The 15,676-nt window shown below is 42.9% G+C and overlaps 1 protein-coding gene across 2 annotated transcripts; it reads right to left on the bottom strand.

The window, feature by feature from the left end:
* Positions 1-8,098: 8,098 nt before the first annotated feature.
* On the bottom strand, positions 8,099-13,440 carry CTSL (cathepsin L). Of its 2 annotated transcripts, none has more exons than XM_064736348.1 (8): positions 13,356-13,440; positions 12,570-12,705; positions 12,113-12,235; positions 11,862-12,017; positions 11,471-11,695; positions 9,708-9,876; positions 9,301-9,418; positions 8,099-8,498 (listed from the first exon to the last, which is right to left on the bottom strand). In XM_064736348.1, the coding sequence occupies exons 2-8, from the start codon at positions 12,693-12,695 to the stop codon at positions 8,399-8,401; spliced, it is 1,017 nt and encodes a 338-aa protein (XP_064592418.1). In that variant the 5' UTR covers positions 12,696-12,705; positions 13,356-13,440; the 3' UTR covers positions 8,099-8,398. The 2 variants fall into 2 exon arrangements, with proteins under 2 accessions (XP_064592418.1, XP_064592417.1); XM_064736347.1 differs by lacking the exon at positions 13,356-13,440 and adding an exon at positions 13,005-13,118.
* Between the last annotated feature and the right edge of the window lie 2,236 nt (positions 13,441-15,676).

Below are 15,676 nucleotides of genomic sequence, written 5' to 3'. Positions count from 1 at the left end.
TGATATTATTCTTCAGATACTCTTCAGCATGATACAAAATTAAAAATACATGGAAGCGCCAAGTAAGACATATGTGAGCTAAATACTAGTTCACATATGTGCCTTTGTATCAGTATTTAATAGCTTCTCGGCATAAAATAATAAAACTATAAAAACATGAATAATCAGTGCCCATTTGGCTTCCTATTAGTTTTGGAGAAAGATGCAGAAATGATACTATTTGTACTGTACCATATACACACACATATACATATATATTTACACACACACACATATATATATACACACATATATACATGTGACTGTTGTTAAAGCACTGGTTGTCAAACTTGTTGCCACAATTAATTCTTCATTACAATTATTGGGAACTTTGCACCTATTTCAGAAGTAAAATAAAGGCAAACTACCTAAACCTAGTGGCATCCAATAACACAAGAAAACCAGTCCACCACCAGTCTCTAATAAATGAGCAGTTGTTCACAAATCACTTAGACTGGAAACTGAGTGTGAGCAGCCAGCCGCAGAGAGGTGGCCTTGTGACTGCAATCACAAGATGGGGGATCAGAGAACAGGTTGGGGCTGGCAGGCTTCCCACCAGTCCCGTGGCACCCTGGCTGCCTGTGCTGCTCCCTGCCAGCCCAGCACGCCCAGGAGCTGATCCTGGACACTCTGCAGCAGGACCTCAGCCACGCTGAGAAGGCAAGGCAGCTGAAATGCAAGATGGTCTTTGAAATGTAGGATCAAATGTGTGTCTGAACATTTGTTGATACTTTATTCTGTTTTCAAGAAAACACACACACATGGGGAGTTCTGCTGGCTTTTTAATAAAGCCGACTCATATTTCTGGAAAAATCAGGCAAAAGTTTTATTCATTCATAAAATGCCAGCTATTTAGAGACAGAGAACAAGCAAGAGCTTTTAGCTTACATGCATTATACCACACAGACTCATTGTGAGAAAAGGGGGTGTGGTGCCCATGGAACAGAAGAGGTTTAATAAGAGGAAAGATTATAAAGTCAGTAACTTCTGTGGGACTGCAAAGGTAAAAGTATCTATTTTCCAGAGACATCCAGGGCCCAAAAGTGGGAATAGCAGAGAGTAAATGAACATTGAGATAGAGGATCTGCACACAGTTACCCAAAAGTACAGAACACCTGAAGTTTTGATGAGACATTCCCTGCCACTCAGGTTCATGTCATCACGGACAGCTTTCACAAACCCTATGTATCAGTACCAAAAACACCTTTGGTTTTTGCTCCTAGCTTTCTGCAAATACAGATGTGGCTTCAGAAAAAACAAAACCAAAAACCTCAAACTAAGCATGTGATCGGATTCAAGTGATTTTAATTAATCTATGAAGTATTAAACTTAGTTAATTAACTAATTTTAATACTTCAGAGAGATAGGATTTTCCACTGCGATCTGCCCTGAGGAGGTTGCTTTCATCCGATGCAATGATTTGCTTTGTGGCTTTGCAAGACTTTGTTCATCAGGAGCCCAGCAACCTGTTTTCTGCTAGCAGCTTTTGTAGTTCTGACCACTGCACTCAGTAAAGGCAGTTTGGTGAGCCAGCTTGCAGAGGGTGTTGGCCAAGAGAGCTGTGTACTCCCATGATAATAAACAAGAATTTGGCCTAGGAATTGTTGTCAGCTGCTGAGCAGATCACCCAGTGAATATTTTATCACTTTTGAAGGGACAGCTCTGAAGGAGATAATATGCCCGCTTAATTGCTGGGTCAGCTGTGCTGACGCTGAACGTGTGTGGCCAGCCTAGCCCCGGCCCGGGCATGACCATTCCCGGTGTCTCATGGATTCAGCAGACGCTCCAGTGCACCGTCGGCACATGCCCGGGAAAAAAGAGGTCAGCTTCTCTCCACGCCCAGCTGCCGCCACACTGGCCGGCCTTGTCATCGTGTGCTCCGAGGAGCACAGCCCTGAGACACCATACCGGGTGACACACCATCTGTCCTTTGCCCTTTCGATCGCCAGGTTTCCTGTTTTGTCTCTGCGTGGACAATTTTCTCCCTCTTTTAACAACACAGCATGATTTATTATTCTGGCACAGAAAGAGACAAAGGAGACTGCTCAAACAAAAGCAGGGAGGATAAGTGGGAAGGGCCATGCAGACAAACGTAGACCTGAAATTTAAACTCAGCAGAAGAATGCTGAGAATGGGGATGTTTACTTTTAGCTCTTTTTAAGATATGCTGGGAGAAAACAAAGCCAAAGGGGGAGACTAGCCTTCTTGCAAATCCACACCCACAGCTGCTAATCAGTTGCCTGCCCTCTGGCAGGCGGCCTCACTGCTTTTGGCCTTCTTCCTCTCCCACTTTCCAGCTCTGTGTCAGTTTAGATTAAAAATTCAGAGTGTGGGGAGTTTCTTTTGCTCTTGGTTTGCAGAATTACTAACAAAAAGGGGCTATAAAGTTCGTTGAAATGTCTGGTAGTGCTACAGAAATACCATTTCAAAAGTATTCCTGATGGGCACCCTGTGTCACCAGGTTTGTTTGTGAAATGCTCTATTACTTTGTGAGAGAAATGTGACAGAAATGCTCATAACAGCACTGAAGCAGAAAACACGGGTCCTCTCCAATTCTTCCCATGACTAGCAAGCAACAAATAGCAAAAAGACAGCAGGATTTATTCTTAACCTTTGCACAAGGCATTGGAATTTCTATATAAACAGAGAGATATGAGAGAAATCTCCAAAAACCTATGCAATTTACAACACAGTTGATGTTTCCAGTATGTATTTCCTGTTCCAAAAAAACCCAGCTGTCAGTCTGTGCTTCATGCTTGACTGAGGAAAGCAATACTGCTAAATATGCTGAGCAGAAGGAATGTTAAGATGGCTATTGAGAAGAACTTGCATTTACAATTCTAGCATTGTTGTGCTAATATGGTAAAAGATTGTGCTATGTGGTTTTATTTTTGGTGGGTTTGACTGGGGGCTTTATTGGGTTTTTTTGTTTTGGTGGTTTTTGTTCTTTTTTGTTGTTTTTTTTTTCTGGTTTTGTTTCTGGTTTGTTTTGGTTTTGTTTTTTGTTTTGCTATATCTAGCAAAAATGGGCACCTGCACACACAGCAATGAACTGGTTTAAGAGTTCTGTGGGCAGTCCTATCTAGGGGTGGTTTTGTGCCTTGTTACCAGCAGCATAAACTGATATATTACACAGATATGCTTAGAAGTACCCTTTGAGGGGAAAAACACCTGACTTGGCAGCTCTGAAGCCATGGAATCTGACCTTCAGTTTTCAGCAAAATCAAGCATGTTCCAAGACATCCTACAACCTCAAGGAGTTCTCAACATCCCATTTCAGCATCGACTTCTCAGACACCCTAAGCCAGTTTGACTGTCTAGTAGCCCAGCATTTATTTTAAACATTTCTATGTCATGGCATGCCTGCTGTGCAGGAGGGTTTCATCAATAATTTTTAATAAAAGCTCTTACTCTACAGAATATTAGAATATTTCCATGGCATTTAGTAGCATGTAGTTTCTGAGACTATAGTTTTTCCTAGTAGAGGCAGCAACTAGTGGTAATAGCTTCAGAGGGCGCTCAGTGGCACCCCAGGGGAGCACACCTAAACCATTCTCACCTCGAGAGAACACACAAAAGTACAGACAAAGAACTTTGAAAGACAATGCTAATTCCAGGTGAATGTCCAAAGTATCACCAAGCGTATGAACAACACAAGGCCTGAAAAATCATCTCTTCCTTGCTGAGCTCTCAGACCATAGGACTAGAGAACCTCACAAAGCCACCCTTAACCAGAACAGCCTTCTTAAGGTGGGAGGGAGGGGAATAGCTCCCTCTCTACTCTGCTCCGACTCTGCTCCATCTCTGACCACTTCTTCCCAAACCTGGACTGCAGAAGATGCCAGGTATCAGCACTGCAGCACTACACCTGAACATACAGTGTTACTTCTAAAATGTGCTTCCCAGCATTCATTTTATTGGGAAAGTCTAACAGGTTTCACTCAGAAGTAGGTTTTGGATCTTCTAGAGGTGGTGAGAACCATCAGTGAACAAAACTAGGAGGAAGGATTGTAAAAAAGAATCCAGTAAGTATTTTGCAAACGGCCATCGCCACAGTTTTTTTGCTCCTTTGCGCACAGAGGTTGGCAGTAGCTCTTCAGCAGAAAACAGGCAGGATGGAAACAAAGAGTGTTGCAGAGATCATATCTTAAGGCCACTGGACAAGAAATCTTTGCACAACCGAGCTTTAAAAAAACCCAAAACAGTCACTTGTGTTTATGAACACAGATGAAGGTGGCATCTTCTGAGACTCTTCTGAAACTCCCAATCTATCTAAACTAATCAATCCATGGATCAGGTCTCCACCCTGTGGCCAACCCTCCTTCGCCCCCAAACTAAATTCCTGGTTGGGCTCCCTGTCTGTTTTCAGAAGAGCCTTGTTATCACTTCAGTTCTATGGATTGTGAATGAAATTTTGCTTTTGATTTTAACCTTTCTTCTAAATGCTTTAGGTGCCCCTGCACTTACCCAAAATTTCACTCATGATTCGACAAAACTGTGATTAGCACACAAGATAATAAGATCCCCATTACTGATTTAAACAATTATTTCTTCAAAACAGTCTATTAGTTGAGCCAGCATTTCCTGCTATGACTTCCCAGCAAAAAGACTGAAGAGCATTGGATGGACTGCAAGTAAAAATAGGTGCTCACTCTGTCGTATATCTTGGTAAAGTTCAAAGAGAGCTAGAAAGCAGAAACATCGGGTTACGTTATGACAGCCTTCAGGCTGTGCTCAATTCTTTGGTTAATAGCCAGAAACTGCTGTCAATCTCTAATATGCCAAAACTGATTAGCTGGCATTAAGCTTAAAACATATATGACATATTTGTTATTTTATCAAGGAGATTAAGGAGCAAGTGCTGCATAACTGATATTCAAAAGCTCATTTTGGGGTTTTTTTGAAGTGGATATTCCCATTTTCCTGTGTGTCTGGTTGTCTCAGAACTGTTTTGGTAGTGCTGTTATGCAGGTCAACAGTGTATCTTTCATTACAGAAAACCTTCAATGATACAATTAATCATGTTTGCCCTTCCTACAATTTTTTCACTGCATGAAATTATAAGTATTTTTTTACCATAGTTCTTCAAAGCATTTTGAAAATTACCTTAGTGCATGGCTTTTGAAGCAGAATAATAAAATTATTTGTTTCACTGTCAATGTTTGGAAATTGATTTAACTTTTGCAAAGCCAAAAACCAAACAAATTAAAAAAATACCCCTAAAATTCTGTTCTACTCAGCAGTCACAGATAGTATGAAAAATTGAGTGCTCTTAAGAGAAAATAGTTTCCTACATGACAGTTAGCATTCATTTCTCACCAAACTCTAAATAAGAACTTCATGTGTAAGTGAAATAATTTAATTTCATAATTTTCTTTGCCTCAAGAATACATGCCTTTAAAAGCTCAGGTTCAGTGAGGGATAAAATACAACAAGCAGAGAAGGGAAACTGCTAAGAGACCTTTAGAACAAGAACAGTCTAAGAAGCATCAGCATATGAAAACCAAATGCAAAACTTTTTCTTCCCTTTAGAAAGTGTATTTTCACAATTAAGATTCTAGCAAACAAGGACTGCAAAGGTTTATCACTGTACAGAACTGCAATAGTGCCCAGCTCATGTATTTCAATAGGTGTAAGACCCCACTAACAACAGTAGCTGTAATTTAGACAGGACCCGAACCAGGTATAGATAGGATTTTTTACTGACAATAAAATGTGAACTAGTATATCTTTTACTGATAATGCATGTGCACTAGAATACTTTAAACTCACTCATTTTTTAGTAAATGCAGCTTCAGCTATCAGGAACATATAACCAGTGGAAGCTTTTGAGAGAAAACACTCAATTAGTAATCAAGAGCATTAACTACCACAGCTTTCTGTGGAGCAACTCTAGAGCTTTCCATGACCACACATAATGTGCATTTGCTGTATCTTCCCAAAGGAAGAATGCTGAACAGAGACAACACTTCCCCCACTGGAACATATATCACTATGGAATCATTTGCTACTTTACTACAGTATTTCTGAAGTAAATTAAACAGCTTTGCCAAAGATAAGGCCACTGCAATGGAATCACAAAACCAGATTCAATATTGTTCTTGAAATGTGTTCTTTATATTCCTAAGGGAAAAAAATTTACACAAACTGACTGCAACTTATACAAAAATTTTAGTCTTTATGGAGTCATGTAAGGCAATTCTGGGTGAAGCTGTTACTTCGGGTTGTATAAATACTGAGTTATCTACATGACCTGACTTACCCTGTCCCCTTCTTTATTATTCACTCTCAGGAGGATGTTCAGCCAGAAGAGTCAGCAAGTTTTAATCCACAAATAACTGTATTATCACATTTTTTCTAAAAATGTCAAAGGCTGATGGCTGTTTTGCGAACTACATGCCCATTCACGTGCAGATACTTTGGAAAGTTATCTCCTTTTCATTTCCCATCTGGTCATAAAAAATACCTTGTCTTCCCAGCAATTTTTTTGAACCCTGGATTTTGCAACCAAACACCTTTCCCTGTTGCCCATTTTTTTAGCAGCTCAAGTCCCAGAAGGCTTTTTACTGGTCTCACTTCTGTTCTAGCCAATAAAGAAAACACAAAGCATGAAGCACTGCCAGGCTCACAGTAACATCAGCTTCCAGGATTAGAAAGTGTTAGGAGAGACAAGTTGTCAGTCCATTCCCAGTTCTGGCAGCAAGAATGAAAACCATTTTCTGCATAAGGAGCTTATACAGTCACTTCTCCAGCAGCATTTTGCTCCTGGCTCTCATTCTGAATATACAGACCAATGCCATTTCCTTCTGAGTATCAGCCCTTAGAGGACCACCTGGTGAGCTCCGTAATACTTACTCCATAGCTTCCACACGCAGTTTGGATGCTTTCCATAACTAGCTTAGCAAGTCAACTTAATAGCTAAGTTCTAACCAGTATTTCTGCTCTGTGGCTTGTTATATAGCCACTGGGCTGAGTGAGGCTCTTCCTTTAAAAAAAATAAAGCAAACTTGTCAGGAAATTCAGGTTGAAAGAATTCATCTACAAGCAGCACATGAACAACTCACAATTATTATTATGGATAACTCACCTTGTTTTTTCTCTTTGAAAGAGTTTATTAAATGCAACTTAAAGACTTGCATTATCAACAATAAGGAAATTACCCATCCATAAGTTTTGGTCTAAGTGTTCCTATCAATGGCTATCAGCTTCTGAAACTTGTGCACAAAAAACTATGGGTCCATGAACTCGGTGCTTGTGCTAGTTATGCTACAGAACTACACCTCCTTTGCCCAAGAGCAAGAGTTGATGTCAATACTCAAAAGCCAAGCCAAGCCTTCTCCCCTTGCTGTTTTTGGTATTTACCATCCTCTGCAGGAGGTACCCAAACTTGGCTACTGGCACCTGAACAGTAGGATGCAATAGCTAATGCTCATGTTTACACTGATACCTGCAGAGAGAAAAAGACACATAGGGCACTGTGTGAATCACCTCACTTAAGTCAGCCAGCAAGTATACAGGTAACAAAGCAGCCCAATGTCACTTTCCATACAGAAATAATTTCTCCCTTATCCCCCCCCTCTTCCTTCTCAATCTGAAGCTGGTACAGGGGGAAGACAATTATCTAGTGTCCTACATATCTCCAGAAACAAGCCCTCTGAACAGGCCAGGTGTTTTGGGAGCTCCTGCCATAATGCTCAAAAGGACATGACTGCACAAGCTACACACATGTGCCGCTTTTGAGGCACCATTAAGAAAATTAACAGTATTAAAAGCTAAGTGAAGATCACCTGCTGCATACAGAAGATGACAAGACTGAAGATCTTTGCTATGAGACACTAGGAACCAGGGATATTTTTCCACTTCTCATTTTAAATAAATCTGTGTCATGAATTCTACATTCTTTTTTGTAACAGCTACTAGCCATTCCCAGACAGGGCTGCATTTTAGGGACCAATGGAGAGAGAAGTACACACATATAGACTCTACCTAAGAGTATGACTTAGGATGCCTATTTGACAAAAGTCCCAAGTAGAAAAGAAGACCAAAATGCCAAGTCATATGTATGTAGTGGAATTTAAGTATTTATTTAAAAAGTAAACCTTTGGACACACTGCAATTAAAAAAAAAAAAGGAAAAATACGAAGAATCTATCAGATTAAGCAGTCAAAAGCTAGCAATATTACAAGCTGTTTACATACCAACATTTACATTAATTTAAACAAGTGGCATGTCACCAACATGTAAAATAGAGTTTTAAAAATCAAGTTGAGTTTTGAAAGACACAAGGCTACCACATGCGAACATGGGTTTGGTCATTCAGTTTAAATCCCCTCTTGTACTGAAATGTTCAGTCTTCAAATTATACTAGTGGATAGCTAGCAGCTGTTGCTATTCCACAGTGGTTCTTCCTGTCCTTGGCCATGTAGATGTATCCTTTGTCACCCCACTTCTCACCCCAGCTGAAAACAAAAGCAAAGGGCTTGTTTATACATTCAGAAGTTACTTATTTACTGCCTTTCTCTCTAAGTGTTTAAAACTGAAAACTGCTACCTTCCACATTGTGGAGAAAGTCCAAGATAGCTGCAGCCAAAAACTTAAGTGTTTTGCAACAATTAAAATCATCCCAGGAGGCATCCTGAGTCCACAGACATGAAGAATGTAGTCATTCTCTCACGAGGTAGTCACACTGATGTGCAAACCTTGACTACAGGTGCCTGAAGCTCAGACACTGCTCCCAGGCAATTTAAGAGAAGTCAAAGGCTGCAAACAGCATTTGAGGGTGGTGCCCCAGTAATGCTGAGAACATGAGACAAGCTCATGTGATGTGCCCTTCAGCATTAATTTATTTTCCCTCCAACCTAGGAGGTAATGTCATTTTTAAAGTTCAAGTATCATCCTATTTCACAGAAGTGAGTAGCACTCTGCTTCCGTAAAAAAAAAAAATCCATGACACCCCCACAAGCAGGCTTCTTCCTGCTCCCCCCCTCTGCTCCACTGCTTTATTATCTACTAGGTTCACAGGCTGTTTCAGCACTGAGCTCCCTTAAATTAACTGAACAAGCAGAATAAGATGGCTGCTTTGGGCTTTATTAGGCTGCCAGCAGCATGAGATTGATTTTACCATTTGTCATACCATACAATCTAAAAACAATCTCCAGATTTCCCACATACAGATTTTAATTACTGTTGTGTCTCCACTTCTCCCCTTACAAGTGACAAACTTCCTTTTATTCTCCCCCAGACACATGACACAGATCTTACCTGTTCTTAACAATCCAGTACTTCTTCCCATCTACATCTTCCCCCTCAAAGCCATAACCCACAACCAGAACACCATGGTCCAAGTCTTCACTGCTGCAGTCTGGTTCATAGTAGATACCTACAAAGTATTCACTCATGAGCAAAATTATCTGTACAAAACCCTTATCCCTCACAAGAAGCTTTGTGTGTTTTGACTCCAACATTGCACAGCTCCTTGAAACTGAGGGACAAGTAGACACATATACAAGAGAAATACATGTGGGAAAAAACATGACCTAGAATTAAAATGACTTCTGAATTATCATACCTGGCTTTTCTTTCGTCTATTTAACTGCAGGGTAATGAATACTGAGTAATTAAAAAAACCCCAGTTACGTGGATAAATGTAATTAATTACAAATCCCCACCTGATTGATAGAACTGAAATGAAGAATGGCCTGCATCAATAGCCACAGACACTGGACCCACAGCTGCAACTGCTTTCATGAGAGCTCTTTCGTGTCCTTGAGGGATGTCAACAAAGCCAGTGTCATTAGCAGCATTGTATTCTGCCTTGTAGCGACAGTCTTCATCATCCTAAGTAGAGAAAGCTGTAGTTATTACACAGGTTTCCATTTAACACAGAGGCGAGCACAGAACTACCATACACTGTGTGACTTTGCTGCTTTGAGAGCATGGGACTGAAGAGGATCCAATTACCTAAGCAGGACTTTGCAAGGATTACAGGGAATACAGAAGAACTGCTTCTGAGCTTCGCAAAAGTACAGAAAAGTAAATTACATGGGGGCCCAAAAAGTCCCCACCAACTTGACAAGAGTTACAGAGGGCCATCACATTCTGGAACACTGCCCTCCTTGGTTGGCAGGACAAGTATCTTTACAGGAAGGAAAGAAGCCCAGAATGCCTTAATGGGCAATGGAAGAAAGCCAAGTATTCATTAATTACAAAGCAATCCAGAAACTGCTCATTGAGCAAGCACTTCAAATCCACAATTTTAACATGTCATAGTTCAAAAAGCTGTACAGAATGATTTGAAAGCTAGGAATTTGTGTTACATGACCTTACATACAACAGTTGGGGGTGGTATTTGAGGTATTTCTAGTAGAGTGCTGGTTTTGGTTTTATTAGGTGGGGGTTTTTTTTTGTTTTTGTTTGGTTTTTTTCTTTGATTTTTAAAGTGAAGCCTGAACTGCTGATGTCATGTACATTTACAGCAGGAGAAAGGTGAGGCCTAGTTTGGAAGTCAGGTCATCACGTGAAACTGAAACAGATTTAAGCAAGCATATCCTTGCCTTACCTGCACTGTAGGTTAGTACCAAAATTGTTTCTCCAACTAAAAGAACACAGACTATAGCTCAGTTGCTTACTTTCCATACTCAGCAAGTTAGGCACTTCCTATAATCAACTGATCTCTACAACAGCCAAGATTAGAAAGAGTTGAGATGACAGGGACACAGGTGAACAGGAACTCAGATCCCATGTTGTTACCGCAAACAGTATTTCTACTGCCCAGATAACACAAAACAAGCTGAAAGAAAAGATCCTCTATAGGGAGCAGAATTCTTAAAAAGGTGAAAATCACAAACTACTGGCTCTCAAGTGATACCACAACTGACTACTGCTCTTTCATCCTCTTGTATCTGTTTAACATTACAGGGATTTTAAAAGCCCGTCCATTATCTCCATTTATGCACACTTAGTCCAGAAACAGAACTCAAGGCATTAACAACTGTTGTTAAAAATCCAATTGACACTAGCCACAATAATTAGGTGGTCTATAGGTAGCAACTCTGTAGTAGGTCAGTTCTAGGAAGATGAATTGCTGTCCTACCACTAAGTAGCACTTAGTTGGCAAGGGCTGGGTTCTTGGTTTGGTGTGGCAACCAAGATAAGGGATGATAGAAGAGGAGCAACGAGGGGGAGGAACAAGAATACTTGCTCCAGTTTTTCTAACTGGTCTGTCAAGATTTTGACCTCAAAGACCAGTGCAATATGTGATTCCTACTGGGGCGAGCAGTCTTAGCAAAGACACAATAGGAATTACAGATGCACTGACCTCTACAGTGCATCTCTACCCAGAATTTCCTTTTAGGTATTTGAGTTTCCCAACACAACTTTTTCCACACAAAAGGCATGACACCTGCAACACAAGTTCAGCTATTCCACTTACCTTTGCAGTGTATGGATAGGATTCCTCTGAATCAATGCCCCCATTATCCTGTATGTATTGGAAAGCCTGGTCCATGAGACCACCATTACAGCCTTGATTCCCCTCAGGGCGAGAGCAGTCCACCAGATTCTGTTCACTCAGTGAAACAAGTTTGCCAGTTTTTCTGAAGTGCTGCCCTTCAAGAGCTCCTGTTGTGCTGAAAGCCCAGCAAGAGCCACATTGACCCTGAAGTATAAAGTGAAATCATAAGTTACAAACCCAGACAGTTACAAAATGGTGCTCAATTTAGTAAGCTTGTACCAGACACCATCAAACAGGTACAGTGTTTTTCTCCTATGAAAGTGCATGTAGCATTGAGGAAACTGGTTAGAAATTCACCATAAGATAGTACCTGGTCTTTAACTGGAGTTACATATCCCTTCTCTCGCCAATCTACTGATCGTGGTGCTTCCAGGAAGTTGGGTTCGAGAAACTGAGATCCTCTGTATTTTCTTTCTGACTTCTTGTGTACATAACCATTCATGAGCTGTCTGAACTCCTCAGTTGTCTGAAAAAAAAAATCAATATATGCAGTTACTATCTGCTGCTGTACCTATTACACACCATTACTAAGACCTGTACATTACATATCTCTATACATACCATGTCGCCAAACTGATTCATTCCCAACTTGTAGCTGTGTTTTCCTAATGCATGATCCAGATTATGGATTTCAATCATTTTTAGATTCTTCTCCCACACCACTCTCCTCCAGCCTTCCTCTCTCTAAGGGGACAAAAAACCAGCGTACTTCAAGAAGACATTTCAAAACAAGTTTGCTTGCACAACCAGCTTTCTAAGGCTCATAATACCGGGCAAATGTACACTACTCGAATGGGAAGCGCGAACGGTGTTAAGCGGTGATCTTTTTGCCGTCCTCATAAGAAAAACAACGAGTGCAGCTGAGTCAATACACAAACACAGGAAAGGAACCTGGGAAAACAGGGATTATGCTTCCCAAGCCCTGCCCACAGCCGGCGTTGTAACAAAGCAGCCATGACTCAGCTGGTGGGGCCCAGCTCCGTGCGCTCGGCGCTCGCCCAGCTCGCCGGGGGCTCACCTCATGATAGTCCTTCTTGTGCCACGACTTCCACAGCTGCCAGTGGTCGTCCAGCTCAGGGTCCAGCCTCGGCGCGCCGAGAACCACGCCCAAGCAGAGGCACAGCGTGGTCAGGAACGGGTTCATGCTGGCCGATCTGCCAAGGACGGAGGAAAGCGGTCAGGCAGGGCGCTCTGAGCGCGGAGGATGCCAGACCCGAGGCAGCCCGCGCGTCCTCCGCCAGCGATGGGCCGGAGCCGAGCACGCCGCGCTGCCCGCCCCGCCTGTAAACAAGCCCGGGCGGCGGGGCCGGGACGCGGAGTGCGCAGTCGGCAGCCTCCCGAGGAAGCGGCTGGAATGGAGGCTTCTTCCCGGCAGGAACCGCCCCGCTACAAGACAGGGACGCCATCGAGACCGGCCCTCTCCACGCAGCCCCATCCCGCATCCCATGCTCACCAGGATCGAGGGTCTCCACTACTCTCCCAGAGCCTCTGCCCGGCAACACTCGGATCCGCGGCCCTCTTATCCCGGCCGCGGCCGTGCCCGCCCCGCCGCGCCCATTGGCGGCCGGGCCGGGCCGGGCCGGGCCTCCCGCCGGGGCGGGGCGGCGCGGGTCTGCCGAGGCTGTCCTGCATCACCCCCGGGACGGGGCCGGGAGCGCCCGGGGCGATGCGGGGCCCCCCTGGGGGCCCTCCCTAGCGCCGGAGCTGCTAGGTTGGGCAATGTTTGTCCAGGTATTTACTCCGAGCGCTGTCGGGCCGGAGATAGTGGCAGCAGACTGGTGGAATTTAACCCGGAGTGCCTTACCGTGGGCAGCTGGCAGAACGAAGGGAAAATTAAGACTGGAGGCAAAGAGACATGCATGGCGGGTGTGGGCAGCCCCGGCGCCGTCCGTGCGCTCCGGTGCGGGCTCCTGCCCGGTCAGGCTGCTGCGGCGCTGCCGTGCTGCCCCGGCGGGCTCTGGCCCTGGGTGTCCCCGCAGCCCCAGCCCGCTCCTCCCGGCGGGGACAGCTGCTGCCTCTGCACATCTGCCACAGGTTCTGTAGAACACAGCCGGCAGGGACATGGCCATGAGGCTGGCACCAGGCAAAGTATCCCCCCGCACTGGGTGCAGCAGCATGGCGGTGACACTGCTGCCAGAAACATTTCCAGGAAAATTCTTTTATTCCCCCATGTTTTAGTATCTGAAAATTGCTTTGTTGGGTATTTTGGTTTTGGTTTTTGTTGTTTGTTTTGCTTTTTTATTTGTTCTGCTTCTGGACTGAAGTTCGGTAAAAGGTGTTTTAACAGCAGTGGTGGCTAGTGTTTATGTGCATAACATCCAATAATACCTACTGGAAAACACTGTGACATCAAGAGTTGATGCACAGATGAGATACTAGTGGGATGGACTTGGTGTTCATGTAAGCAGCCGTAGACAAACTTTGATTTTTAACAGGGAACTTGTCTACAGCAGTAGAATAAGTAGAGATGGTGTGAGGTTCACCCTTAAACCCTTGTAGAGGCAGCATTGCTGATGCCTTTAGCTTATAAACTTCAGAACATATAGTTAGTGTAAAAATCAGGGTTTGCAGACTGTTACGCAACAGTGAAAAGGAAGAAATCATGATACATACTTCTCACTTTCTTGATGTCTTAAGACACACAGTGTATTGCTAAAACAAGCAATGCATGTTTCTTTACCCAGATAATCTCAGGAGCATTCTTTGGCCTAAGTAAACTGGACAGACCGAAATACATACAGATACACTGAAGGAGTTGTCTTTTGGAAGTACTTGTGCAAGTCCTCTGTGCATTTGTATCTTTCCACCATAAAACTTTTCACTTCATAATCAATTCACATTTAAATACCTCAGGAGAGTTAGATATATCATCTAGTTCAGTTAACTTATAATAAGGGATTTTTTTTTCTTGAGTTTTGGGGGTTTTTGAGATGTGTGGCATTTGAAAATATTTTACTTAACAGCTTTTTGCTGATATTTTTTTTGGGCAATTGGATTTCTCAGTCCTGTTTAAGTTACCTTTGTTTATGCAATTGTATCTAGTATTGCCTGAGCATTGAAAGACTGCAAGTACATTATCAATGAACTATGGACAAGAAGTTTTTTTTCTTAAAGGATGAGATGTTTAGCTGGCCTGTCAGGAGGTAATGTCTAAATTACAGAAGGTCTTGCACCATAAGTCACATGTCTGCTGTTCCGTAATGTGCCCTGAGATGCACGAAGACAAACTGATGCCTTTCTAGATGATATGAGGTCTTGTCTCTTTGGGGAAGTTACCGTGCAGTCAGTTAACATATCTTACCACTGTGCTATTCTCTCCTCCTGAACACTCTTGGTGCACGTACACACGTACACGCACACACACAGGAGTCAAATACTATTTTAATATGAAGATAAATTCACCCTACCAGTTTATTTACTGTACATAGGGAAATCTTAGCTGAGAATTTGTTGAAGTCCTTGAAGGAGACAGGAATACTTTCACCTTCAGCATGTTGACTTAGGCTTGTACCGAGTCATAAGTGTTGTGCGGATATATCAGTTCCCTAGATATTTTGCTAAGGACATTTGAGAGCCCAGGTGAAAAAATGTGAGCATATGTAAGGGAAGTCAGCCCAGCAACCACCATGGTCAGAATTTGGTCATCACAAGAGTGGCCATTTAGAAACCTGTGATAGGAAGTTGAATTAGGACCACCTCCAACTCCTGGATGCACATTTCCTCTCTGAGAATTTTGTTATAATGCATCAACATGAACGCTGACAGTCGTGTTGCAGCAGCTGTTCATTATTTCAGGCAAGGTAAAAACATTGTGTTACACAGCTACTAGGCATCCCTCTGTTACTGTCCCTGCTGCTCCTGCCTGTGCACCACGATGTGTTCACAAGCCAAACTGTAAGCCCAGGGTGGTGATGGTCTGCTGAAGTGAACAGAGGGCCAGTGGCAGCAGTTACAGGTAATAACTGGGCAGATACTGATAGAAGTAATTTTCCATCTAACTGGCAGCCATTTGACAGTATGCTGCAGTCACACCAGCTGTAGCAGCCTTTGCTATATTGTAAACCTCTGCGCGGGACTGAGCAATGCACTCCTTCTATGTTAGCAGAGAGAAGGGGTGAAATCAAG

This window comes from Zonotrichia leucophrys, chromosome Z (assembly GCF_028769735.1).
Source record: "Zonotrichia leucophrys gambelii isolate GWCS_2022_RI chromosome Z, RI_Zleu_2.0, whole genome shotgun sequence".
In the NCBI taxonomy this organism is placed as follows: Eukaryota; Metazoa; Chordata; class Aves; order Passeriformes; family Passerellidae; genus Zonotrichia; species Zonotrichia leucophrys.
The sequence above is the reverse complement of the archived record's forward strand: the minus strand, read 5'-3'. Positions and strand labels throughout refer to the sequence as shown.